This window comes from Salvelinus fontinalis, chromosome 19, assembly GCF_029448725.1.
Source record: "Salvelinus fontinalis isolate EN_2023a chromosome 19, ASM2944872v1, whole genome shotgun sequence".
Taxonomy (NCBI): domain Eukaryota; kingdom Metazoa; phylum Chordata; class Actinopteri; order Salmoniformes; family Salmonidae; genus Salvelinus; species Salvelinus fontinalis.
In genome coordinates this window covers 13726781-13754606 of record NC_074683.1, presented here as the reverse complement: position 1 = coordinate 13754606, position 27826 = coordinate 13726781, and the positions used below count along the sequence as shown (strand labels likewise).

The 27826-nt window shown below is 42.2% G+C and overlaps 1 protein-coding gene across 5 annotated transcripts in view; it reads left to right on the top strand.

Moving 5' to 3' along the window:
- LOC129816403 (inactive dipeptidyl peptidase 10-like) overlaps positions 1 to 27826 on the top strand; it is a 334081-nt gene that overhangs the window by 250562 nt on the left and 55693 nt on the right. For all 5 annotated transcript variants that reach the window (XM_055870847.1, XM_055870848.1, XM_055870850.1 and 2 more), the window contains exons 4-7: positions 12716 to 12810; positions 12958 to 13032; positions 22186 to 22238; positions 22569 to 22650. In XM_055870847.1, the coding sequence (XP_055726822.1) occupies positions 12716 to 12810; positions 12958 to 13032; positions 22186 to 22238; positions 22569 to 22650 (305 nt within the window). The remainder of the gene's footprint in view (positions 1 to 12715; positions 12811 to 12957; positions 13033 to 22185; positions 22239 to 22568; positions 22651 to 27826) is intronic.

Below are 27826 nucleotides of genomic sequence, written 5' to 3'. Positions count from 1 at the left end.
CTAGGAGGAAACCAATTCTGCATTGTCAATCATCTGTCGTCTGGTGTTTGTTCATGTACGTACGGTATGTGTGTGTTCAGTCTGCCTGGGTTACAGCGGCAGATGCCACAGACAGAACTCGAGAACGCAATCAAACCGACGGTTTAATAAAAAAGGATGTGCTCAATATTTCAGAGTATGTCTAATGAGGAAGTGCATAACTCTCACAACCCCTCAATCACATCTATTTCTACAGGGAGCTTGTTCTTATACCCTTCTTTCCATTAGAATCTGACTCATAATGACTCCACCACTCAGGGCCATTATCATTAACTGTTTCTTCGCTGCTTGAAGGAGGAAGAAGAAGGAATCTGATTCATTGATATCTTCTTATGGCTGCAATCCCGTTAACGGGATGATATGGCAACAGCCAGTGAAAGTGAAGGGCGCCAAATTCAAACAACAGAAATCTCATAATTAAAATTCCTCAAACAGACATGTATCTTATACTATTTTAAAGGTAATCTTGTTGTTAATCCCACCAAAGTGTCCGATTTCAAATAGGCTTTTCAGCGAAAGCACCACAAACGATTATGTTAGGTCACTGCAAAATCACAGCTATTTTTCCAGCCAAAGACAGGAGTCACAAAAAGCAGAAATAGAGATAGAAATGAATCACTAACCTTTGATGATCTTATCAAAGGTTAGTCATCAGATGACACTCATAGGACTTCATGTTACACAATACATATATGTTTTGTTCGATTGAGTTCATATTTATATCCAAAAACCTCAGTTTACATTGGCGCCATGTTCAGATATGCCTCCAAAATATGAGAAATTGCAGAGAGCACATCAAATAACAGAAATACTCATCATAAACTTTGATGAAATATACATGTTTTACATAGAATTAAAGATACACTTGTTCTTAATGCAACCGCTGTGTCAGATTTCAAAAAAATTTTATGGAAAAAGCAAACCATGCAATAATCTGAGACGGCGTTCAGATAGAAACAAAATTTCTCCGCCATGTTGGAGTCAACAGAAATACGAAATTACATTATAAATATTCCCTTAACTTTGATGATCTTCATCAGAATGCACTCCCAGGAATCCTAGTTCCACAATAAATTGTTGTTTTGTTCGATAATGTTCATTATTTATGTCCAAGTAGCTACTTTTGTTAGCACGTTTAGTACACATATCCAAACGCTCGTGCAGGTCCAGGCGAACGTCGGATGAAAACTTAAGAAAGTTATATTACAGGTCGAAAAAACTTGTCAAACTAAGTATAGAATCAATCTTTAGGATGTTGTTATCATAAATATTTAATAACATTCCAACCGGAGAATTCCTTTGTGTCTATAGAAGTAATGTAACGCAAGTCGATATCATGTGGAATACGCGTGACCAGGACCTGGCTCTCTGCCAGACCACTGACTCAAACGGCTCTCATCCGGCCCCACATCACAGTAGAAGCTTCATTCAAGGTTCTACAGACTGTTTACATCTAGTGGAAGGCATAGGAAGTGCAAACAGATCCATATCCTACTGTGTTTTCAATAGGCGATGAGTTGAAAATCGATCAACCTCAGAGAGTAGCAGTAGCGTTAAAGAGGGGGTTGTTGGGTGGTGGGTGGGACACAATGCAGATAGCCCGGTGTAACGATTGTCTATTTCGTCCTCCTCATCTGACGAAGAGAGGCGAGAAGGATCGGACCAATATGCAGAGTGGTTCGTGCTCATGATGATTTATTAAAACCGAAACTGAACACTGAAATACAAAACAATAAACGAAGTGCAGAAAACCGAAACAGTACCGTGTGGTGAAAACACTAACACGGTAGACAAACACCGACAAAACGCACGTGAAACCCAGGCTGCCTAAGTATGATTCTCAATCAGGGACAATGATTGACAGCTGCCTCTGATTGAGAATCATACCAGGCCGAACACAAAATCCCAACATAGAAAATCACACATAGACAACCCACCCAACTCACGCCCTGACCATACTAAATAAATACAAAACAAGGGAAAACAGGTCAGGAACGTGACACCCGGTTAGCAAATGTGCGGGATAACTGGTTGGTCGGCCCAATTGAGGTAGTATGTACATGAATGTATAGTTAAAGTGACTGTGCATATATGATAAACAGAGAGTAGCAGCAGCGTAAAAAGAGGGGTTGGTTGGGGGGGGGGGGGGCACACAATGCAAATAGTCCGGGTAGCCATTTGATTACCTGTTCAGGAGTCTTATGGCTTGGGGGTAAAAACTGTTGAGAAGCCTTTTTGTCCTAGACTTGGCACTCTGGTACAGCTTGCCATGCGGTAGTAGAGAGAACAGTCTATGACTGGGGTGGCTGGGGCCCTTGACAATTTTTAGGTTCTTCTTCTGACACCGCCTGGTGTAGAGGTCCTGGATGGCAGGCAGCTTAGCCCCAGTGATGTACTGGTCCGTACGCACTACCCTCTGTAGTGCCTTGCGGTCGGAGGCCGAGCAATTCCTGTACCAGGCAGTGATGCAACCAGTCAGGATGTTCTCGATGTTGCAGCTGTAGAACCTTATGAGGATCTCAGGACCCAAATCTTTTTAGTTCCCTGAGTGGGAATATGCTTTGTTGTGCCCACTTCAAGACTGTCTTGGTGTGTTTGGACCATTCTAGTTTGTTGTTGATGTGGACACCAAGGAACTTGATGCTCTCAACCTGCTCCACTACAGCCCCGTCAATGAGAATGAGGGCGTGCTAGGTCCTCCTTTTCCTGTAGTCCACAATCATCTCTTTAGTCTTGGTTACGTTGAGGGATAGGTTGTTATTCTGGCACCACCCGGCCAGGTTTCTGACCTCCTCCCTATAGATTGTCTCGTTTGTTGTCGGTGATCAGACCTACCACTGTTGTGTGCCTGGCAATGCAGTCGTGGGTAAACAGGGAGTACAGGAGGGGACTGAGAACGCACCCCTGGGGAGCTCCAGTGTTGAGGATCAGCGTGGCAGATATGTTACTACCTACCCTCACCACCTGGGGACGGCCCATCAGTAAGTCCAGGATCCAGTTGTAGAGGGAGGTGTTTACTCCCAGGATCCTTAGCTTAGTGATGAGCTTTGAGCCATTTTACTATGGTGTTGAACGCTGAGCTGTAGTCAATGAATAGCATTCTCACATAAGTGTTCATTTTGTCCAGGTGGGAAAGGTCAGTGTGGAGTGAAATAGAGATTGCATCATCTGTGGATCTGTTTGGAAATTGGAGTGGGTCTAGGGTTTCTGGGATAATGGTGTTGATGTGAGCCATTTCCAACCTTTCAAAGCACTTCATGGCTACGGACGTGAGTGCTACAGGTCTGTAGTCATTTAGGCAGGTTGCCTTTGTGTTCTTGGGCACAGATACTATGGTGGTCTGCTTGAAACATGTTGGTACTACAGACTCAATCAGGGACAGGTTGAAAATGTCAGTGAAGACACCTGCCAGTTGGTCAGCACATGCCCGGAGCACACATCTTATTAGTCCGTCTGGCCCCGTAGCCTTGTGTATGTTTACCTGTTTAAAGGTCTTACTCACGTCGGCTAATGAGAGCGTGATCACATAGTCGTCTGGAACAGCTGATGCTCTCATGAATGCCTCAGTGTTGCTTGCCTCGATGAGAGCATAGAAGTGATATAGCTCGTTTGGTGGAACTGATTTAAGTTTCCCTGCCACAAAGTCTCCGGCCACTAGGAGTGCCGCCTCTGGGTGAGTGGTTTCCTGTTTGCTTATTTCCTTATACAGCTGACTGAGTGCGGTCTTAGTGCCAGCATCTGTCTGTGGTGGTAAATAAACAGCCACGAAAAGTATCGGTGAAAACTCTCTAGGCAAGTAGTGTGGCCCCCAATTTATCACAATATATTCTACTTCAGGCGAGAGACTTCCTTTGATTTCGTGTACCAGCTGTTGTTTACAAATATCCACAGACCGCCCCCCTCGTCTTACCGGAGTGTGCTGTTGTATCTTGCAGGTGCAGCGTATATCCCGCCTGCTGAATATCCATGTCGTCATTCAGCCACGATTCCGTGAAACATAGGATATTACAGTTTTTGTCTATTAAGATACCTAAATATGAGCTCTTGCAAAGTATGACATGATGCGCTATAGATATGCTATGGATATATTATATTGTCCTTGTGAAAACATGTCACCATATACTGTACATACCATCATTTTTCTAAACGTTGCCGGCAGAATATTTGTCCATTGGTAGGGTTTCTAAGCAAGAAATGTGTCTACTAACTAGCTGGTTCTTAGCATATTAGGGGCAGTGTACGGGCTTAGTGGCTAGCTGGCTAGATAGTATACTATCTGTCCTCCCGTAGTTGAAAGTGCGAGGTGATGCATTCTTTGGACAAGACCGGGTGCTCGAAAGTCTTCTGCTCGCCGGAGGGTGAAGTTCTGCTGGGTAGAGAATGTCGAGCTTGGTGCCCCGGCAGCGATGCAGAATTTACACCGGTGTAGAATTAGGGATTTCCCTTAGTCAAGACATTGTAGTTCCCCTAGAGAGAGCTATATCACTGTAGATGAGCATAGAATGTTCTAGCGGTTACCATCAAGAAGTAACAACAAGAATTCATCAGAGTGAAAAAATAATAATATAGATTGTTTTGAGCAATATTTTTGTTTTATTTCTGTTTTGTTTCAAGACAGAGAAAGTGTTAATAAATAGCACAGTGTTTCAAGTTCTTTCTTTTTATGCAGGTGTCTGTGTCTGCATGAGGGACATGTTTGTGCCTGTTGTGAGGTCGTTTAGAGTCAGGCATGGCAATGAAGTAGCTTTATAATTATTCCACATCAAAAAATCTCCATCAGTTTAAGCTAGAGATATCTGCCTATGTCGGCCTTCCACATCTGCGATTGAAGGTGGCCGAGTTACGGCGGTGCTTGTCAGACAATGAGACATCCCTAAAATCGGTCTTCTCACGAAAACGTCTGTAGCGTCCGAACGGTTTGGACTCACGAACACAAAGCTGTACTCCGTTTTGCTCTACGACCCCCACAAGTGTCACGGGACTCATCTGAAGTTAGTAACGCAGATGTGCCAGCTTCTGTCTGTAGCGTCTGAACCGTTTGGACTACAAACTAATATGAGACTTTCCGAACATGATGGTGTTCTCTGTTTTTCTCTACGATCCACACATGATTCACAGGACTCGTCTGAAGGTAACCCATACAAATGAACGGCAGTATGGAGGCAGATTTGACACAACAAAATAAGGGGTTAAATATGTTTAAACATATTTCCATTACATTCTTATATCTCCTAGATATAGGACAAACACTTCAAAACCCTATTCCATAAGATTTATTTTGTGACTGTCTTTTTTGCCATTTAGTGTTATTCAATGTGTTTCTATGGGCTATAGTAGTGATTTAGAATTGTAGGACCCTTTTAGGTATAAAAACATCTATATAAAAATAAGACCAAATTCAATATTTTATGAATAAATATTTTTATATAGATGTTTTTATACCTAAAAGGGTCCTACAATTCTAAATCAAATAGCTAAATGATCCATGGCATGACCATCTTAAAACAATTCCATATGTGGCTTGGTAGAAACCCCACCCGAACGGCTTAAACTTTACAGATTTGTCCTTGCAAAAGAGTGTCTAACCCCAAACAGATACCGACCACGAGTTTGGGCAGCACAGCGGACCCTCAGGAATAATCCTGGTGTTCCAAAGAACTGCGGTCACCTAGGCCGCTGCATGCATCGCAAATGTAAAAAATCATCTCTCATTGAAATCAAAAACTCTGGTCCTAAATTTGGAGACACTTATAATGTGTGAAGTAGCACTACTAAACTTCGACTTTATGGCAACTAAGTTACTGTAGGGGTTTTGGGTAACTTTCCATTTGAGCTTTAATTGAGATAGGGGTGAGAGGATGATCTTTAAAACATTGCGAGCCATCGATAGGCCTTTTTCCGTGCTTGTCTACTTAAATAATGGAACGTTTCACACTGAAAAGTACAAACGAAGACTCTAATGCATAAGTAATGTACTACTTCTGTAACATGTTAAATAATGAATAACTCGGGCCCTTTTACCAGTCTGAAAATCCCCAGCTTAGGGTTGGGCTTGTAGTTACCCTGCCCTCCCACTGTAGCCTGTCCTCAAGCTCCATCTCCATCTGCCCGCAGCAGCCCCCTGCAAACTAAACTAAACTCAAAACCATGAGACAGACCTTTCAGGCTTTTCGCTGGGCTACAGTACACCACGACTGTAGAACACACAACCAGACTCTGTCAAGACTGCAGTGTCCCTCTCAAGTTTTTAATACAACTCAATACATTCCTCTTTCCGTTCTTACAGACTGAATACTCCTCAGTCCTATAATTGTGACTTTCATAACAGACATCTATGACATGGCATTGACATGCAGCCTAGCCTATACGAGGGATGGTTCAAGGAAAGTGTTCCCAACACTTCAAAATAGGGATCACATATTAGGAACTTATTTGCATATATGAAGTGTGTATATAAGTAGCTAATTTGTATTCCCAGCCATTATGCCTAATGAATGGCTAATAATACCCAACAAAGGCCTAATTAGCTACTTATACTGCAAATCAGTGCCTTTGTCGGAGTGATCCCTATACTGGCGTTACCAAAGTCTGGATCACTTTCCTAGAGCGATGACCTTCCCATAGTTGTAGACAACACGCAACACTAACATATTTCAAATGCAGTCATATATGCATCATGTGACCGAAAAGGTCTGAAACATGCATTATTGCCTGCCTACAATGCACCTTTCAAAGTCGATTTTCCTAACGTTGGCAGAGATCACATTCACTGTAAATGCTGTAGATGTCGGCTCAATAAAAAAATGGTGTTTAAAGACGTCCTCTATTGTTCTTTAGACACAACTGCAAACTTCAAGGAGTAGGGCATTCAAGGATTTGATCTGACGGGAACTTGTGATGTCATCGGCCTCCCCCTTTGCTTGAGGAACAATAGAGGAGCAATAGAGGACAAAAAAAGGAGAGGCCCACTTGTGCTCTGTCACGACACACCTGGACCACCTATTGAGATGTGCCTTTTGATCAGTAAATCAGGTGTTAAATGAGGTGAAAAGGTCACGCGCCATGTGCTTGTTGACAATGCACCGTTGATTAGATCCCAGGTATTGTCTGCATGAGTCACACAAATCTGTTTACCAAGAAACTAATTTGCATGACCTATCATATATTCTTATGGCTGCAGGGGCAGTATTGAGTAGCTTGGATGAAAGGTGCACAGAGGTGCCCAGGGTAAACGGCTTGCTCCTCAGTCATAGTTGCTAATATATGCATATTATTATTAGTATTGGATAGAAAACACTCTGAAGTTTCTAAAACTGTTTGAATTATGTCTGTGAGTATAACAGAACTCATATGGCAGGCAAAAACCTGAGAAGAAATCCAAGACACCAGATGAAAGATACACATCTTGTGAATCCAGCCATCATTTCCGATTTTTCAAATGTTTTACAGCGAAAACACAATATGTATTTCTATTAGCTAACCACGATAGCAAAAGACTCAACTGCATATTTTCAAAAAAAAATTACCGCATAGGTAGCTATCACAAATTCGACCAAATAAAGATGTAAATAGTCACTAACCAAGAAACAACTTAATCAGATGACAGTCTTATAACATATTCATTGTATAGCATATGTTTTGTTTGAAAAATGTGCATATTTCAGGTATAAATCATAATTTTACATTGCAGCCACCATCACAAATCTAACCAAAGCAGCTAGAATAACTACAGATACCAATGTGAAATACCTAAATACTCATCATAAAACATTTATGAAAAATACATGGTGTACAACAAATGAAAGACAAACATCTTGTGAATCCAGCCAATATTTCAGATTTTTTAAGTGTTTTACAGCGAAAACACAATATAGCATTATATTAGCTTACTACAATAGCCTACCACACAACTGCATTCATTCAACGCAACATTAGCGATACCGAATAAACCAGCAAAAGATATACATTTTTTCACTAACCTTCACAATCTTCATCAGATGACAGTCCTATAACATCATATTACACAATACATATACGGTTTGTTCGAAAATGTGCATATTTAGCAGTACAAATCGTGGTTTTACAATGTGAATACGTAGTCAAAATACAGAAATATTGTCCGGAGAAATCTTGGTGAGGCACCTAATCTAATCAAATAACTAATCATAAACTTTACTAAAAAATACATGTTGGACAGCAAATGAAAGATACACTAGTTCTTAATGCAACCGCTGTGTTAGATTTTTAAAAATAACTTTAGTACATTAACACTTTATGTAGTTTCCTGTATTAGTTAGTTTGAAGTGAGACACCTTCGGTCATTCATAACACACCCATAAAGACTATCGCATGGTGCTTTACTTCATTTAAAGTCAGAACCCTTTGGTGATTTATAACACATACATAAATGCCTTATCATATGACGCTGTACTTACTATAAAGTCAGACACCTTTAGTCCTTCAAAACATACATAAAGGCTTAAAAATGTAAACACACAGGAGTTATCACTAACAGGTGAAACAAATAAAGATTAAAGACATGTTTAAACCATACATTTCCTTTTATTTGTACATTTTTAAAACAACACAAATACATGAAGTTTCAAAAAGTCTAGCAATGCAATTACATTGAACATTACACTGAATAGTGGAGCTTGTCCTTGAGCTGGCGGATAACTGGTTCTTGCCCTTTCCTGCTGCATGTTTGTTCCAACCTCAAAACAAAGTTAGCGTGTCTGTAAGGAAATTAGTTTCTCACGCCATCTGGATAAGGGCATTTCTGTGTTGAGCCAGAAACTCTAAAATGGGAAGATGGGAATCTCCATTCAATTCATATCACTACATTCCTCTTTCATTTACATTTATTTATTTGTTGTATTTGGAGCATGTGACAAATAAAATTTGATTTGATCTAGGGTTATTTGCGGCAGGTAGCCTAGTGTTTAAAGCGTTGGGCCAGTAATCGAAAGGTTGCTGGATCGAATCCCCGAGCTGACAAGATAAAAATCTGTCATTCTGCCCCTGAACAAGGCATTTAATCCACTGCTCCCCGGTAGGCCGTCATTGAAAACGAGGATTTGTTCCTAAGCACTCTATTTAAGCCCAAATCACATCACATGTGCGCTTACTGCACTACAGAATACCGCTAACCAAACAACATTGCAGAGCATGCCCAATGAATTAAAGGGAAACTTCATTCAAAAATCTCTGTTTCTGAGATTTTCCCCAGACGGCAAAAGTCATCCCCTGATGTGGTTTAAGCATTGTAGTAACACAGTAAATCCCGATTTTGCTTTGCTTTTCAAAAAAGGGGGAATCTGAAACCTGGAAAAACCAAGAAAACATATTTTGTAGGCAAGAAATAAAAACTAATTTTAAAAGGCCCATTCATGACTGCACTTAAGAGTGTGTGTCATCCTGCAGCACAGCATGTTTTGGGAAGTTAAGGTCAGGTCCAATATTGACTATGCACCCAAGAGGGAAAGAGGTAAGGCCATCCTCGAAATGTTTTAGTGAAATATAATACATGACAGTCATGCATGAATACATTTTCATGTATGGGTGGTCTCAGGAATTGAACCCAATATCCTGGCGTTGCAATGCTCTACAAATATGCATGACAGGGTTATAAATGCTTTGTGAAGCCTCGGTTTATTTACAAGGCCTTTATTTAGCCTTCCTGTGACATCGGGTGGTGTAGGTGTCCTAGGGGGAAGGTAGTTTGCCCCCGGTGATGCGTTGTGCAGACTTCACTACCCTCTGGAGAGCCTTACGGTTGTGGGCGGAGCAGTTGCCGTACCAGGCGGTGATACAGCCCGACAGGATGCTCTCGATTGTGCATCTGTAAAGGTTTGTGAGTGTTTTAGGTGACAAGCCAAATTTCTTCAGCCTCCTGAGGTTGAAGAGGCGTTGCTGCGCCTTCTTTACCATGCTGTCTGTGTGGGTGGACTATTTAATTTTGTCCATGATGTGTACGCCGAGGAACTTAAAACGTTCCACCTTCTCGACTACTGTCCCGTCGATGTGGATAGAAGGATGCTCTCTCTGTTGTTTCCTGAAGTCCACGATCATGTCCTTTGTTTTGTTGACATTGAGTGTGAGGTTATTTTCCTGACACCACACTCCGAGGGCCCTCAACTCCTCCCTGTAGGCCGTCTCGTTGTTGTTGGTAATCAAGCCTACCACTGTAGTGTCGTCTGCAAACTTGATGATTGAGTTGGAGGCGTGCATGGCCACGCAGTCATGGGTGAACAGGGAGTACAGGAGAGGGCAGAGAATGCACCCTTGTGGGGCCCCAGTGTTGAGGATCAGCAGGGTGGAGATGTTGTTACCTACCCTCACCACCTGGGGGCGGCCCGTCAGGAAGTCCAGGACCCAGTTGCACAGGGTGGGACACCCTGGGTAAGGTTCATGAAGCCATTGATCGTCAACAAGGGCCTTAGGACCAGTGGAAGCAAAATAGCCTCATAACATCAAAGATCCACCATCGTATTGTCCAGTAGATATGGAGTTATTTTCTGCTTATGCGTTCTCATTTCGACCCCAAATCCACCACTGAGGTGCGTGGCCAAATAGCTCTATTTTCATGTCAGCTGACCAAAGCACCGATTCTAACCCCATACATACATTTTTATTAGTATGAAATAATATCATTTGAGCATACAATATAGCTTAGTATTTTAATTATTAATTTTATACAGTCCTTTTTGCTTACCTTTATCAAGGTTGTCAATAATTTCAGACCGCACTGTATTTGGTCGTGGTAAACACAAATATTTCGACCAGTGGTCTTGAGGCATCAGATTACTTGTTTTAGATGATGACATTTATGTCTGTGATATGCTCACAGAGGTTATGACAGGAACAAAATATGGGGCAGGATTGGGCCGTGAGGGCCCCATCAATCAAACCCATGGTAACTACAGCATGGCAACAGGGCCCTGATTGGCTGTGAATGAGAAAATTGTTGACGGACAAATGAGACTCTGCTGAGAGGCGGGTATAGGTGATCAGCTACCACTGTAGGAATCCAATATCTGCCGGGGTTGCCAGGTCTGCTGGGGTTGCCCTGTCAGTTGCATAACCCCCAAATGACCTTTTGACAGAGATGAATAACTTCATTATGGGATTGTTTCAGCACAGAACGTTATGGATTGTCTTCCATCTTTGTTTTGTTTGCATTTGATCATAACTCATGTATGAATTAGTGATTAGCAATGCATGGTATCATTTGCTCAATGTGTGTGTGTGCGTGTGTGTGTATGTGTGTGTGTCTGCCATTTGCAGTACTCCCTTGCTGGATGACATTTCAGGGTCATGTCTGCGTATGAGATCACATAGCAGATAATGCTGTGGCATTCAACAACAAGAACACAGGACAAAATACAAGCTACATACAAGTATTCACACACCTTGACTTTTCCACATTTGGTTGTGTTACAAAGTGGGTTTAAAATGGATTTCATTGGAATTTTTTGGTCAACGATCCACACAAAATACATGTGGAAGAAAAATTGTAACATTTGTAAAAAAAAAAAAAAAAACATGATCTTTTATATTTTATTAGATAAGTATTCAACCACCTGAGTCAATACATGTTAGAATCACATTTGGCAGCGATTACAGCTGTGAGTCTTTCTGGATAAGTCTATAAGCTTTCCACACCTGGATTGTACAACATTTGCCCATTATTGTTAAAAAAATTCTTCAAGCTCTGTCAAATTGGTTGTTGATCATTGCTAGACAATCATGTTCAGGTCTTGCCACAGATTTTCTGAACAGATTTATGTCAAAACTGTAACTTGGCCACTCTTGGCCACTTTCACTGTCTTCTTGTTAAGCAACTCCAGTGTAGATCTGGCCTTGTGTTTTAGATCATTGTCCTATACCATCCATGCTCAAAGAGATATTGAATGTCAGCTTTTTTTTTGTTTAACCATCTACCAATAGGTGCCCTTCTTTGCGAGGCATTGGAAAAACTCCCTGGTCTTTGTGGTTGAATCTGTGTTGGAAATGTACTGCTCAACTGAGGGACCTTATAAAACAGGAGGTTGGTGGCAGCTTAATTGGGGACACGGGCTTGTGGTAAAGAGTGGAGTGAGTGGAATGGTATCAATGAATGGTTCCCAGATGTTTGATGCCATTTCATTTTTCTCCATTCCAGCCATTATGATCAGCCGTTCTCCCCTCAGCAGCCTCCTGTGCTATTCCACAACAAAATGTGGAAAAAGTCAAGGGGTGCGAATAGTTTCTGATGGCACTGTGTGTGTTTCATTCCTTAGGCACAGAAAGCATTTCCCGTCAATAGAGAACATGCATATTTGGCTTCATATATGTTGATCACAATGCAGTCACACGCTGGTGTATATGAATGGAGTCAGTGCCGTCATGTTACTATTGTTAATTGATTTTCCAGAGACAATGATGTGACAAGGTACTGGACATTCTGTCTTTGCTATGCTGAAGAAAAACAAGGACATTTGGATAGAATGGAGACTTTTTATTGTCAAAATGTTGGCTACAAAGCCTTATTCAAGGTACAGTTCTGGTTTTGACAGCCATCCGGCCTTGCCTTCAAATGACAACAAAGGCCTTGCAATTTCATCTTAGAAGAAAATCGACAGAGGAATTGTTTCAGAAAGACATGTTTTTTTCTTATTTGTCTCTCCTTTCATAGACTCAGAAGTGATCTACAGGAATCGCGATGGCCACGTAATCAAGTTTAACATCCTCACCAATGAGACTGAAATTGTACTGACAAACACAACATTTGTAAGTGAAAACCCTTTACCATCTGAACATGCATGCACACAGACTTACAGGTAAACATATACCCTGCCACTCAAAGTGACATGTTAGCAAACGGATATACCCACTTAAAAATGCTCTCACTCTCTTTTCCTCTTCTTTGTCTTGTAGGTCAATTTCAATGTTGCAAAGTACTCCGTTTCCCCGGACTTGAAATATGTGCTCTTTGCCTATGATGTTAAACAGGTAAACTGTATTATCTTTTTACTTTAATGCTCTTAATCCCCCCACACTCCATTTGCATCTCTCTCTCTCTCTCTCTCTCTCGCTCTCGCTCTCTCTCTCATATATTCTATTAAATCTTACAATAAGCTCAATCTTAAAGGCATGCATACTAGACCAGTGTTTCCCAACTCCTGTCCAACAGCACACATTTTTGTTGTAGCCCCAGACAACTGATTCAACTCATTGAGGGCTTGATGATTAGTTGACAAGTTGAATCACGTGTACTTGTCCCCCCCCCAAAATGTGTGCTGTTGTGGGTACTCGAGGACTGGGGTGTATTCATTACAGGAACTTTTTACCGTTCAGAACCAAATGGAAGCAAACAGAGCTAAACAAGAGTTTCTATTGGACAAATTCAGGTAGGTCCCTTCCCATTTTGTTCCGTTTGCTTCTGTCTAAGAAACGTTTCACAACATAATTGGCAGTACATATAGACCCCTGTAGTTGGCAAACATTGTACTAGGCTACCATACAAGCCAACGCACTACAACACACACACACCTTGAAGTCAGCCAACTATACAGTGGGCCTGTTGATCAAACACCCACTCAGACCTTTTTTTATTTAAAAATGTTTCTCCTATAATCACAAGCTTTCCATCAGAAAAGTGAAGATGCAAAATGAGATACGCAAATTGAACCCTCTGTTCAGGAAGGGATAAACTATGAGGATTAGCGACAAGGAGATTAGTCTTAATTTATTTGCATATTTCACATAAGGTCTTGTGTGTAATTATTTTGCTGGCTAATAATAAGCCTGTGCCCTGTGTTGTCCCTTTCTTTTGACGTGTAATGTTATTGTCACGTTGTTTGTAATAATGCTCGGACCAAGGCGCAGCGTACATAGAGTTCCACATCATTTATTAGAAAGTGACATATAGAAAACCAAAAACAATAAAGAATAAACAAACCGTGACGACAATGCAGTGCTAACAGGCAACTAAACATAAACAATATCCCATAATCCACAGGTGGAAAAGTGCAACTTAAGTATGATCCCCAATTAGAGACAATGTTTACCAGCTGCCTCTAATTGGGAATCACACACAAACCCCAACATAGAAAATAAACCTAGAACCCCACATAGAAATAACAAAATAGACTAAAACCCCTAGTCATGCCCTGACCTACTCTACCATAGAAAATACAGGCTTTCCATGGTCAGGACGTGACAGTTCTGTTGTATTTCATAGATAGACAAGCTCGGAATTGATTATGAAAGATATGTATAGAGGCTGTCATTTGTTCATCATTTAATTATATGTTCACAGTATATGTTTAGGCACCTACTGTATGAACACAATCTCTGGGCCCTTGGGAAATTGTTTAGTTGAACAAACAGGGCAATACCGGTACAGTATGTTGGAATGAAAAGAAAGCACTGAATAACGGTGTGGCACTTGAACAAGTATGTCCACATCAACTGGTGTAGATTGAAGTTGTTGACAGAGTTACCCCCTGGAAATCTCACCTACAGTAGCTCTAAGATTACACGCCTTTATCTCATTACTGAGGTGTCCAAGAGCGATTAAGCTTTATAAACACTCGTAAACTCTGTGTCAATGGTGACAATAGGATATGTTTTCTTTGCTGGTAAACATCTTGTAATGCTCGTCCAGGTTTTAAATCCTCCAGGTCTATGTTGATCCAATTCATTGTGTTTGCAATAATAATTAGAGAATAACTTCAAGCTAATCAGGTTTGAGTAGGTCGTACCCAATGATGTATATAAACCCTGGATTGCTGATGCTATGTATTGGCCTTTGAGAGGCTTTGAAGCTACTGGTCGGCTATATTAGCACTCCCCAGAAGAAGCAGTCCGACATAGGATTTCATGGAATAAATGAAATGTTCAAACAACAAAAATTGACTTGTATTTAAGTATTTTTGTGTTGTCGTGGGGATGGAAACATGAGTAATCTCCAAAGATGATTATTTCAGGAAAATGTTATTAGATACTTGTTCATTTTTAATTGTTCTGTTTAGCTCACATAATATAATTTAAAAGTACGCAGTAACACGTCTGTAACAAAATAAATGTGGCAAAAACGAATGTAGACATGAATAAATGTTTATAGCTTTTCTATAGCTTCCAAAATATTTTCTACAATGGTGTATGTATTAACCAAGATGGAGGCTCCATGGCTTCAACACAGTGTCCCCTATCAGTGATATAGTGTAAATATAAATAATTGGTTGTACCTCACCAAACAATAACCGGGATTTACGTCTTTATTTGTATTTGTATTTTTTGTACCTTTATTTAACTAGGCAAGTCAGTTAAGAACAAATTATTATCTACAATGACGGCCTACCAAAAGGCAAAAGACCTCCTGCGGGGACGGGGGCTGGGATTACATATATATACTGTATATATTTTTTAAATTGCATATAAATATAGGACAAAACACACATCACGACAAGAGAGACAATACTACATAAAGAGAGACCTAAGACAACAACATAGCAAGGCAGCAACACATGACAACAACATGGTAGCAACACAACATGGTAGCAGCACAAAACATGGTACAAACATTATTGGGCAGAGACAACAGCACAAAGGGCAAGAAGGTAGAGACAACAGTACATCACGCAAAGCAGCCACAACTGTCAGTAAGAGTGTCCATGATTGAGACTTTGAATGAAGAGATTGAGATAAAACTGTGCAGTTTGAGTGTTTGTTGCAGCTCGTTCCAGTCACTAGCTGCAGTGAACTGAAAAGAGGAGCGATCCAGGGATGTGTGTGCTTTGGGGACCTTTTAACAGAATAGGTTTGGCAGAACGGGTGTTGTATGTGGAGGATGAGGGATGCAGTAGATATCTCAGATAGGGGGGAGGGAGGCCTAAGAGGGTTTTATAAATAAGCGACAGGAATACAGAGATGACCCGTTTACAGAGGAGTATAGAGTGCAGTGATGTGTCCTATAAGGAGCATTGGTGGCAAATCTGATGGCCGAATGGTAAAGAACATCTAGCCGCTCGAGAGCACCCTTACCTGCTGATCGATAAATGATGTCTCCGTAATCTAGCATGGGTAGGATGGTCATCTGAATCAGGGTTAGTTTGGCAGCTGGGGTGAAAGAGGAGCGATTACGATATATGAAACCAAGTCTAGATTTAACTTTAGCCTGCAGCTTAGATATGTGCTGAGAGAAGGACAGTGTACCATCTAGCCATACTCCCAAATAATTGTATGAGGTGCCTACCTCTAGCTCTAAACCCTCAGAGGTAGTAATCACACCTGTGGGTCGAGGGGCATTCTTCTTGCCGAACCACATGACCTTTGTTTTGGAGGTGTTAAGAACAAGGTTAAGGGTAGAGAAAGCTTGTTGGACACTAGGAAAGCTGTGTGGTAGAGCATTTAACACAGAATCCGGGGAAGGGCCAGCTGAGTATAAGACTGTATCATCTGCATATAAACGGATGAGAGAGCTTCCTACTGCCTGAGCTATGTTGTTGATGTAAATTGAGAAGAGCGTGGTGCCTAGGATTGAGCCTTGGGCTACTCCCTTGGTGACAGGCAGTGGCTGAGATAGCAGATTTTCTGACTTTATACACTGCACTCTTTGAGAGAGGTAGTTAGCAAAACAGGCCAAGGACCCCTCAGAGACACCAATATTCCTTGGAATGGTCTACCGTATTAAAAGCTTTGGCAAAGTCAATAAAAATAGCAGCACAACATTGCTTAGAATCAAAGGCAATGGTGATATCATTGAGGACCTTTAAGGTTGCAGTGACACATCCATAACCTGAGCGGAAACCAGATTGCATACCAGAGAGAATTCTATTGACATCAAGAAAGCCAGTCAGTTTTTACAACACTTTTGATAAACAGGGCAAAATAGAAATAGGCCTAATAACAGTTAGGATCAGCTTAATCTCCCCCTTTAAATGAAGGACGAACCGCGGCTGCCTTTCAAGCAATGGGAACCTCCCCAGAAAGGAGAGACAGGTTAAAAAGGTCAGAGATAGGCTTGGCGATGATAGGGGCAGCAACCTTAAAGAAGAAAGGGTCTAAACCATCTGACCCAGATGTTTTTTTGGGGCCAAGTTTCAGGAGCTCCTCTAGCACCTCGGACTCAGTGACTGCCTGCAGGGAGAAACTTTGTAGCGGGGCAGGGCAAAAAGAGGGAGAAGCATCGGAGATAGTCGCATTAAAAGTGGTGGGAGATGAGGAAATGTTGGACGGGCAAGGATGCATGACTGAGTCAAATAGGAATCCTGACTTAATGAAGTGGTGATGAAAGAGCTCAGCCATGTGCTTCTTGTCAGTAACAACCACATCATCAACTTTAAGGGACATGGGCAGCTGTAAGGAGGAGGGTTTATTCTCCAGGTCTTTACCCGTTTTCCAGAACATCTTGGGGTTAGACCCACAGAAAGAGAACTGCTCCTTAAAGTAACTGACTTTGGCCTTCCGGATAACCTGAGTGCACTTATGTCTCATTTGCCTGAACGAGAGCCAGTCAGCCTAAGTATGCGTGTGCCGTTCATTTCGCCAAATTCTTGAGGTGGAGTAACTCTGCAAGATCACGGTCGAACCTGGGGTTGAACTTGTTTTTAATTCTCATTTTCTTCATGGGGGTGTGTTTGTTAACAATACCACTGAAATTATCAAAAAATAAGGTCCAAGCGTCTTCGACAGAGGGGATCAAGCTGATTCTATACCATTTTACCAAGGCCAGTTCATGAAGGAAGGCTTGCTTATTAAAGTGTTTTAGCAAGAATCTATGACAAATCAGGACAGGTGGTTTCACAGAGCAGCCATTACGAACGCAGGCTGTAAAACAGTGATCACTAAGGTCATTACAGAAAACACCATACTGATACCAATCAGGATTATTTGTGAGAATAACATCAAGAACAGTAGCCTTTTCTGGGTGTTTGGAGTCATACCTTGTGGGATGGGTAATAATCTGAGAAAGATTTAGGGAGTCCCATTGTTTTAGGACTTGGTCAGGTGGTTTAAGTATGTCCCAGTTTAGGTCACCTAGCAGGACAAATTCAGACTTAGTGTAAGAAGCCAGGAGAGAGCTTAGGGCAGGTAGGGTACAGGCTGGTGCTGATGGAGGACGATAGCACCCAGCAACAGTCAACAAAGAGCTATTTGAAAGTTTAATACTTAAAACCAGCAAATCAAATTGTTTGGGGACAGACTTGGTGGAGATAAACGAGCACTGAAGGTGATCCTTGGTAAAGATTGCCACTCCCCCACCTTTAGAAGATCTGTCTTGCCGAAAAAGGTTAGAACCAGAAAGGTTAACATCAGTATTCAAAACACTCTTCCTTAACCACGTCTCAGTAATGACTAACACATCTGGATTGGAGCTCTGAACCCACACTTTCAATTGATCCGTTTTAGGTAATAAGCTTCTCGTGTTAATGTGCAGAAAACCCAGGCTTTTACAGGAGCAGAAATCAGTGAAGCAGATATCAGAGCACAAGTCAGAATTGGGGCTAGCAACAGTAGACGGGCCAGGGTGTACATGCACATTTCCAGATATCATCAACAGTAATACAATCAAGGTACGGCATAGTACAGGGAGAGCTCTGCAGTGCTGATTTATGACATCTGAATGTGTATCAGATGGCAACAAGATCATATTGTACAGCAATTTCATCAGGTCACATGAATACAAAGCCGGCGAACGGTGTTAAGAATGGGATGGGAGGCCAAAAGTCTGTGTAACCAATAGAGAGTCAGAGTCCAGAGTTTACCCATGGAGTATAACAATGAAGTCCATTGTTTACTTGACATGACAATCGCTCTGTGAGGAAATGGTGTCTTCTTTCATTTGATGACAGATCTCAGTCAAATAGAACATTTTACATCTCTGTTCTTTCTCAAATTGTAGAACCACAAAGTTTATTACATTGTGATCGGTTTTTTGACATACTGGCGAGGGAAATATATGAAGAATTCAGTTTCTTTACCTTCTGGTCCTCCAAACGATGATATATCTTTGTGAAGGATAAAACATTGTGTAACATTGATGAAGTAGCCTTCAGTGGCTCGCCGCCTTCAAATGAGCAGAGGCTGAATACGTACAGTAGGTCCTACCTCGCCTAACCCCTCAAGGCTGATTACTGAACAAATGAGCCTGGCGGGAATCACAAAGGAAGACGAAGGAGAGACAGCATCTTTCAGAGCTATCTCATCAGGACTATACGGGGGTCACGGTAACCCAATGTTGTGTGATTTAGCAGTCCAAAAGCAGCACCTGGGGCCCTAAGCACCGTTATCACCGTATCCGTATTCCCTCCCACGCTAAATGGGTCTAGATTGGGTCTGGCAGACCCCTGAGACTGAACGGTCGTCACAGCACTGGCTCCTTGAGGGCCCATGCTATTATAGTTAATCTGATGGGTCCAATGTGCTGTAAGGGTCCAGAATTGCTATGGTAACCTGAGGGCCAAATACTGACTGCTGTCAGGGTTGCACTGATTCTGTCCTTCACACTGGGCCAACATTGTGCACAAAATATGTAAGGTAGCAAAACATGATACGTCATCGGTAGCTTCAGGGACCATTTGGCTTTGATACTCGTAGGGGTGCAGCCTGCTCTTATGTTCATTGCACAGGCACCTCTAGAGCGGCTTACAGCCTTCCCACCCTCGAGTGTTCTATTGATCTCCCCACCTTCTCTCCTCCCCTTTTGCTGACAAATGGATTGATCCCATTGGGGCTGGAGACACAATTAAACTTGTTTTGGGGTGAGAGTGCTAAGAAAGCTGGCTCATTGGCTCTCTGCTATGTTGGTGCTAGAATTTGCTTAAGTTTCTTCACTGTATTTGGTTAAGGCTCCTCTGTAACCACCAGCCAGTTGACGCAAAGTTTTGCCTTAAATGTGGTCATGTTCGAATAAGGGCAGTAAACTAGGCCTTTAGTTTCTAAATGCAAGCAAGTCATCTGTTTTTAGACACATGATTAAATACAACAATCATTCCCATTTGTATTCAACTGTCCTACTGTATAACACCGTTATTAACAGCCTTAAACATGTTATTACTATGTAATAAACTCTTTTCACACGTACAAGCATCCAAATACTATTTTGTAACATTTATTTTACCCAGAGGCTGAAAGCAGCCATTGGAAACCTTGGCATGCATTTCTCCGTTAGCTGGTCCAGTGGACTCTTCTCTGAGGCAGTATAGAAGAGCGCCTAAAGCTGTCTGAACCAGTCTAGATATTTAATCATATGTTTTAATCTGTGGGCCCCTGCTCCCAGGCACGTGCCACACACTGCCAGAGATTAGGGGATCTCTGGGTAATATACAGAACCATGATCCGCCACACCTCTCCCATAAATCAAGAGAATCCATGTTTTCATTTCATTCAATCCGATTTGCATACGTAATATGAGGGGAGGGGAGGAGGGAGCGGGCGAGTCACCTTGGCAGTGGAAGAGGAGCAAGGAAAAGAGGGAGGGAAGGATGGTCAGTGTGTGGCAAATTTAATAATCAGATGATATTTGAAATGGAGGAACATGGTGATGAAAATCGACATTAATACAACATGGGCTTTTCATTGGTTTGGGCAGATGCGTTTCCCTCTGTGTTACTTTTGCAGTGTTATTAATCGTGTTTGATAAAACTGCCCTGTGCAGACCACTCGTATTCAACATTGAGTTGCAGCAAAAGTTTTAGTGCAGTAGGAGTTGAAAATGTCAACCTACTTGTCTTTGATTAAATCACCACACTGAACACAAAGGTCATTGTGCCAGCTCTTGAAGAGATGTAGTGAGGGAAACAATGTGAAACATTTCAAAATGATTCTCTAACTGTACACCTGATACTGGAACTGTTATTGGCCATTTTATCATCATATACAGAGTAGGACATCTTATCAAAGCTAGAGATGACGAGCAGCTCAGAGAGAGTGAATTCCACCCGACAGCAAAGATATCTGCGCAATCTTAAATCTTAAATCTTAAAATGATAACTTCAAACACTTTCTCAGACACTCAAAGTAGTATCTGACAGGCAGTTAAAACTTTTTTTGCCAAAGGTCAATGTTTGGAAGTAAAACTCCAACTGGAGGGAGTCAATACGGTTCAAATAAAAGTTACAGAGTCCATTCCTCTTCTGTGCCTTCCCAGGGAACAAGAGTCTGTGGTTTTGCTGTGGATATTTCACAAAATATTTCACAAAATATCCACAGCAAAACTACAGACTCTTGTTCCCTGGGAGCATTACCTCTAGTTCCAAATGATCACCTTGAATTTGTTTTAAAGAGACGGCGTATCTAAACACTTGGGCGTTTTAGTTCCTAGCCAGGGATGTGTTTTCACAGAGCTTTAACCCTGACCTGCGTCTCTGTTGCTTAGCAGCTTATAGCAACATATTTTGTCAAAGCCATCGGAGGTGCACTCTCCACCTCCCTCCCTTTCTGAGATCACTCATCTTGGCCTGTCAACACTATTTCTGGTGCTCATCAATCTAGCGCTATCACATCTCTGCCACCACCTTCGGGCCTTTCTGCCGTCCTCATGCGCTATGCATAATTCACTGTGGCAAAGTGCATCCTTTTCAAATGAAGAAGCACTTTTTAATTTGAGCTATCCATCCTCGGCTGTGGCATCCCTGTTTTTAGACTCCTGTCTGCTCAAACAGATATATCAAACACTTGAGTCTGAATCAGGTGTCTCTATCCCTCTTTTTATTTCTTTCTTTCTTTCTCTCTCTCTCTCTCCCTCTCTCGCTCTCTTTTCCCCGTCTACAATCTGAATTATACTATCATGTCATGCACAGCTTCCCGAGGGGAATCCAGACAGATTTACAAACACCCTAGTCAGAACCATTTGGATGCTCTCTCTCTCTCCCTCCCTCCTGCCTTTCTCTCTGTGTCTTTCATACTCCCAGGCTTTCAGACCTAAAGTCATGGGGGTTGCATGATCGGTTTCTCAGATGGAATTAAAATGTCTCATCTCCCAGCTGTCACCCATGCAAATTGCATTGTCCCCAGAATCTATTTGTGAAAACAGCTACCGGTCTATTCTGTTTGATGCCTTTCTCTGCCTGTTTTTTTGATGTTGTTATCAGCCAAGCTGCCTCCATCGTAAATATTTAATGCAGTAATCTCCTCTTTCTTTTCTCTCTTTTGTTTTAGGTTTTCCGGCATTCATACATGGCCTCATATAGCATTTACAACGTCCACACAAGGTATGTTTTGTTTGCTTGTTTACCATGAACTTTGTTGGGGTCTTGATGTGTTTGTTTACTTGTCAAGACAATCTATTCTCAGGCAGTTTATCTCAGGCATTAAGTACATTTCAGTTGTGATGATAAAACAATGTGGTGAAATGAGCTTTTAAAGTTTTTAAATGTGAATTTGAACACAGGCAGTCCAAGTTTTCAAATGTTAATTTGAAAGGCAGGCAGTCCAAGTCTAGTAGGCTGAGAGGAGTTGAGCGCTGTCCTTCAAACACAATGTGTCAGCTGTGTCAGCTGCTCTAAGCAGCAGTGTTACTGTTACTTAATGTTGTTTTTCAGGGAGGTGTGGGAGCTGGATCCTCCAGAGGTGCTGAATTCTATTCTGCAGTATGCTGCATGGGGAGTACAGGGCCAGCAACTGGTAAGTCAAAGACAAGTGGTCTGTGACCACAAGTAGGCCATTCGTCCATGCAATCCTCTTATATCTCCCATGTTACCATTTCTAATGTGATTTTTCCTGTGCCTGCAAGTAGGGCGATTAAAGTCACAACCCTTTATCACGTTGTTTTTGAATATTACTCCCAATTAGGAAGTTTGCATTTTTTGGCGTAATGGCTAAGGTATCAGGTTGATAGTCGCTGGACCCAGGTTTGAGTCCTGGTCAGGGCTCCCCTCCAAATGTGCAATATTCCGCATTTACCCACCCCAATGTTGAAGGTAACTGACTATAGTCATTACTTAGACTTATGTCAGCTACTTTTAGGTACAGCTTGAATAAACTTAAAAGAAGTTGCTTTAACAAGTTTTGGCTGTGGCCTTAAATATACAGTACCAGGTGACTACCTCATGAAGCTGGTTGAGAGAATGCCAAGAGTGTGCAAAGCTGTCATCAAGGCAAAGGATGGCTACTTTGAAGAATCAAAAAATCTAAAATCTATTTTGATTTGTTTCACACTTTTTTGTTAATTACATGATTCCATATGTGTTATTTCATAGTTTTGATGTCTTCACTATTATTCTACAATGTGGAAAAATAGTAAAAATAAAGAAAAACCCTTGAATGAGTAGGTGTGTCCAAACTTTTGACTGATACTGTATGTGCAAAGGATTAGGAGCGGTTGGTATGCCAAGGATCAACAGTTTTAATAAATCTCTTTATTCTGTATTTTCAAAATGATGTTCTTTCTTGGTTTGGCCTTCGGGATGATTTTCTTTCCACTTCCTTATGTAATTGCTTTGTTTAACTTAATTGTTCTCCTATTTAATCCCCGCATGGAGTGCATTCTGAACTTTTAATTAGAATGTGTTTTGATTATGTTGCTGTTGAAAGCGAATCATGCTTCTCATTAAAGACGCAACAATGGACTATGTCATATTCACATTATCTCAGACAATGGAAGAATCTATGTTTTGATATACTCTGGCAGCTCCCCTGTTGTCTGCTATTGCCTTGCTGTCATATACAAATGGCTCTATTTATGCACTATTTACTTTTTTAATGTATTATTTCTTACATTGTTACCTCAGGAAATCTTGTCTTATTACATACAGCCGGGAGGAACTATTAGATATAAGAGCAACGGCAACTTACCAACATTACTACCAGAAATACGACTTTCCTGAAGCGGGTACTCTGTTCGGACCACCACCCAGGAAAATTGATCTAATCCCAGTAGCCTACCCAAAACAATAGCGCCGTAGAAGGGGCAGAGCTAGCAGCCTCCTGGTCAGGCTCCGTAGACGTGCACATCGCTCACCGCTCCCGAGTATACTACTCGCCAATGTCCAGTCTCTTGACAAGGTAGACGAAATTCGAGTGAGGGTTGCCTTCCAAAGAGACATCAGAGATTGTAACATTCTCTGTTTCATGGAAACAGGGCTCTCTCAGGATATGTTGTCGGAATCGGTTCAGCCACCGGGCTTCTCCATGCATTGCGCCGACAGAGATAAACACCTCTCTGGGAAGAAGAAGGGCGGGGGTGTATGCTTTATGATTAACGACTCATGGTGTAATCATAACAACATACAGGAACTCAAATCCTTCTTCTCACCCGACCTAGAATTCCTTGCAATCAAATGCTGGCCATTTTACCTACCGAGAGAATTATTGCCAGTTATAGTCATAGCTGTGTACATTCCCCCTCAAGCGAACACCAAGATGGCCCTCACGGAACTTCAATGGACTCTATGTAAACTGGAAACTATATATCCGGAGGCTGCAATTATTGTAGCTGGGTATTTAAAAAAAGCAAATTTGAGAACAAGGCTACCTAAATTCTATCAGCATATTGATTGCATGACACGCATGGCTAATACTCTCGACCACTGTTACTCTAAATTCCGTGACGCATACAAAGCCCTCCCCCGCCCTCCCTTTGGCAAATCCAATCACGACGCCATCTTGCTCTTACTGTCTTATAGGCAGAAACTCAAACAGGATGGACCAGTGATGAGAACCATTCAACACTGGACTGACCAATCGGAAGCCACGCTTCAAGATTGTTTTGATCACGTGGACTGGAATATGTTCCGGTCAGCCTCAGAGAACAACATCGACGTATACACTGACTCAGTGAGTGCGTTTATAAAGAAGTGCATTGGAGATGTTGTACCCACTGTGACTATTAAAACTTTCCCTAACCAGAAACTGTGGACGGATGGCAGCATTCGCACAAAACTGAAAGCTGTAACGCTCGTCTTCCTCCTCGTCTGAAGAGGAGCAAGGATCGGACCAAAACGCAGCGTGGGTTGAATACATAATTTTAATAATATCAACGAAGACGAAAAAACACTTGAAAAAACTACAAAATAGTAAACAACGTTAACAGACCTGAACTTGAGAACACATAAAACATGAACGCATGAACAGGAACAAACAAACGAACGAAACAGTACCGTGTGGTGAACAAACACAGACACAGCAACAATCACCCACAAACAAACAGTGAGAACAGCCTACCTTAATATGGTTCTCAATCAGAGGAAACGTAAAACACCTGCCCCTGATTGAGAACCATATCAGGCTAATACAATGAACCCAACATAGAAACACATAACATAGAATGCCCACCCAGCTCACGTCCTGACCAACTAAACAAGGCTAAACAAAGGAAATAAGGTCAGGAACGTGACAAAAGCACGATCCACCACATTTAACCATGGAAAGAGGTCTGGAAATATGGCTGAATATATATACAGTGTAGTTATTCCCTCCGCAAGGCAATCGAAAAAGCAAAATGCCAGTACAGGGAAAAGGTGGAGTTGCAATTCAACGGCTCAGACACGAAACGTATGTGGCAGGGTCTACAGGATATCACGGACTACAAAAACAGCCACTTCACGGACACAGTTGTCACGCTTCCAGACAAACTGAACACCTTCTTTGCCCGCTTTGAGGATAAACAGTATCACCATAGCGGCTCACTTACAAAAACTGCACCCCCCTTCCTTCTCCATGGCTGACGTGAGTAAAACATTTAAACGTGTTAACCCTCGCAAGGCTGCTGGCCCAGACGGCATCCCTAGCGGCGTCCTCAGAGCATACTCAGACCAGCTGGCTGGTGTGTTTACGGAAGTATTCAAATCGCTCCCTTCCCAGTCAGTTGTCCCCACATGCTTCAAGATGGCTACCATTGTTCCTGTACCCAAGAAGGCAAAGATACCTGACAAAATGACTACCGCCCCGTAGCCCTCACTTCCGTCATCATGAAGTGCTTTGAGAGGCTAGTCAAGGATCATATCACCGCCACCTTAACGGCCACCCTAGACCCACTTCAGCTTGCATACCGCCCCAACACGTCCACAGATGATGCAAACGCCATCCCACTGTCCACTACCCTATCCCATCTGGACAAAGATAATACCTATGTAAGAAAGCTGTTCATTGACTACAGCTCAGCATTCAACATCATAGTACCCTCCAAGCTCATCATCAAGCTGGAGGCCCTGGGTCTCAACCTCGCCCTGTGCAACTGGGTCCTGGACTTTCTGACGGGCCGCCAACCCAGCTGGTGAACGTAGGAAACAACATCTCCACTTCACTGACCCTCAATGCTGGGGCCCCACAAGGGTGTGTGCTCAGCCCTCTCCTATACTCCCTGTTCACCCACGACTGCATGGCCATGTACACCTCCAACTGAATCATCAAGTTTGCAGACGACACAACAGTAGTGGGCTTGATCACCAACAACGACGAGACAGCCTACAGGGAGGAGGTGGTGTCAGGAAAACAACCTCTCACTCAACGTCAACAAAACAAAGGAGATGATCGTGGACTTCAGGAAACAGCAGAGGGAGCACCCCTCCTATCCATACCTAAGGGACAGCAGCGGACAAGATGGAAAGTTTTATGTTCCTGGGCATACACATCATAGACAAACTGAAATGGTCCACCCACACAGACAGTGTGGTGAAGAAGGCGCAACAGTGCCTCTTCAACCTCAGGAGGCTGAAGAAATTTGGCTTGTCACCCGAAACCCTGACAAACTTTTACAGATGCACAATCGAGAACATTCTGTCGGGCTGTATCACAGCCTGGTACGGCAACTGCACCGCCCTCAACCACAAGGCTCTCCAGAGGGTGGTGCAGTCTGCACAACGCATCACCGGGGGAAAACTAACTGCCCTCCATGACACCTACAGCACCCGATGTCACAAGAAGGCCAAAAAGATCATCAAGGACAAGAGCCACCCCAGCCACTGCCTGTTCACACCACTATCATCCAAAAGGCAAGGTTAGGTCAGGTGCATCAAAGCTGGGACTTTGAAAAGAGATTGAAAAACAGCTTCTATCTCAAGGCCATCAGACTGCTAAACAGCCATCACTAACTCAGAGAGGCTGCTACCTACATTGAGACCCAATCACTGGACAGTTTAATTAAATGGATCACTAGTCACTTTAAACAATGTCACTTTAAATAATGCCACTTAAATAATGTTTACATATCTTACATTACTCATATCACGTGTATATACTGTATTTTATACTATCTATTGCACCTTGCCTATAACCGTTCGGCCATCGCTCATCCATATACTACATGTACATATTCTCATTCACCCCTTTAGATTTGTGTGTTAGGTAGTTGTTAGGTAATTGTTAGATATTACTGCACTGTCGGAACTAGAAGCACAAGCATTTTGCTACACTCGCATTAACATCTGCTTACCATGTGTATGTGACCAATACAATTTGATTTGATTTGATATTTCTCTTTCTTACATGGAAATGTATGTTTGAGTCAATTACATGTTTTATTTTATTTTACCGTTATTTTACCAGGTAAGTTGACTGAGAACACGTTCTCATTTGCAGCAACGACCTGGGGAATAGTTACAGGGGAGAGAAGGGGAATGAATGAGCCAATTGTAAACTGGGGATTATTAGGTGACCATGATGGTTTGAGGGCCAGATTGGGAATTTAGCCAGGACACCGGGGTTAACACCCCTACTCTTACGATAAGTGCCATGGGATCTTTAATGACCTCAGAGAGTCAGGACACCCGTTTAACGTCCCATCCGAAAGACGGCACCCTACACAGGGCAGTGTCCCCAATCACTGCCCTGGGGCATTGGGATATTTTTTAGACCAGAGGAA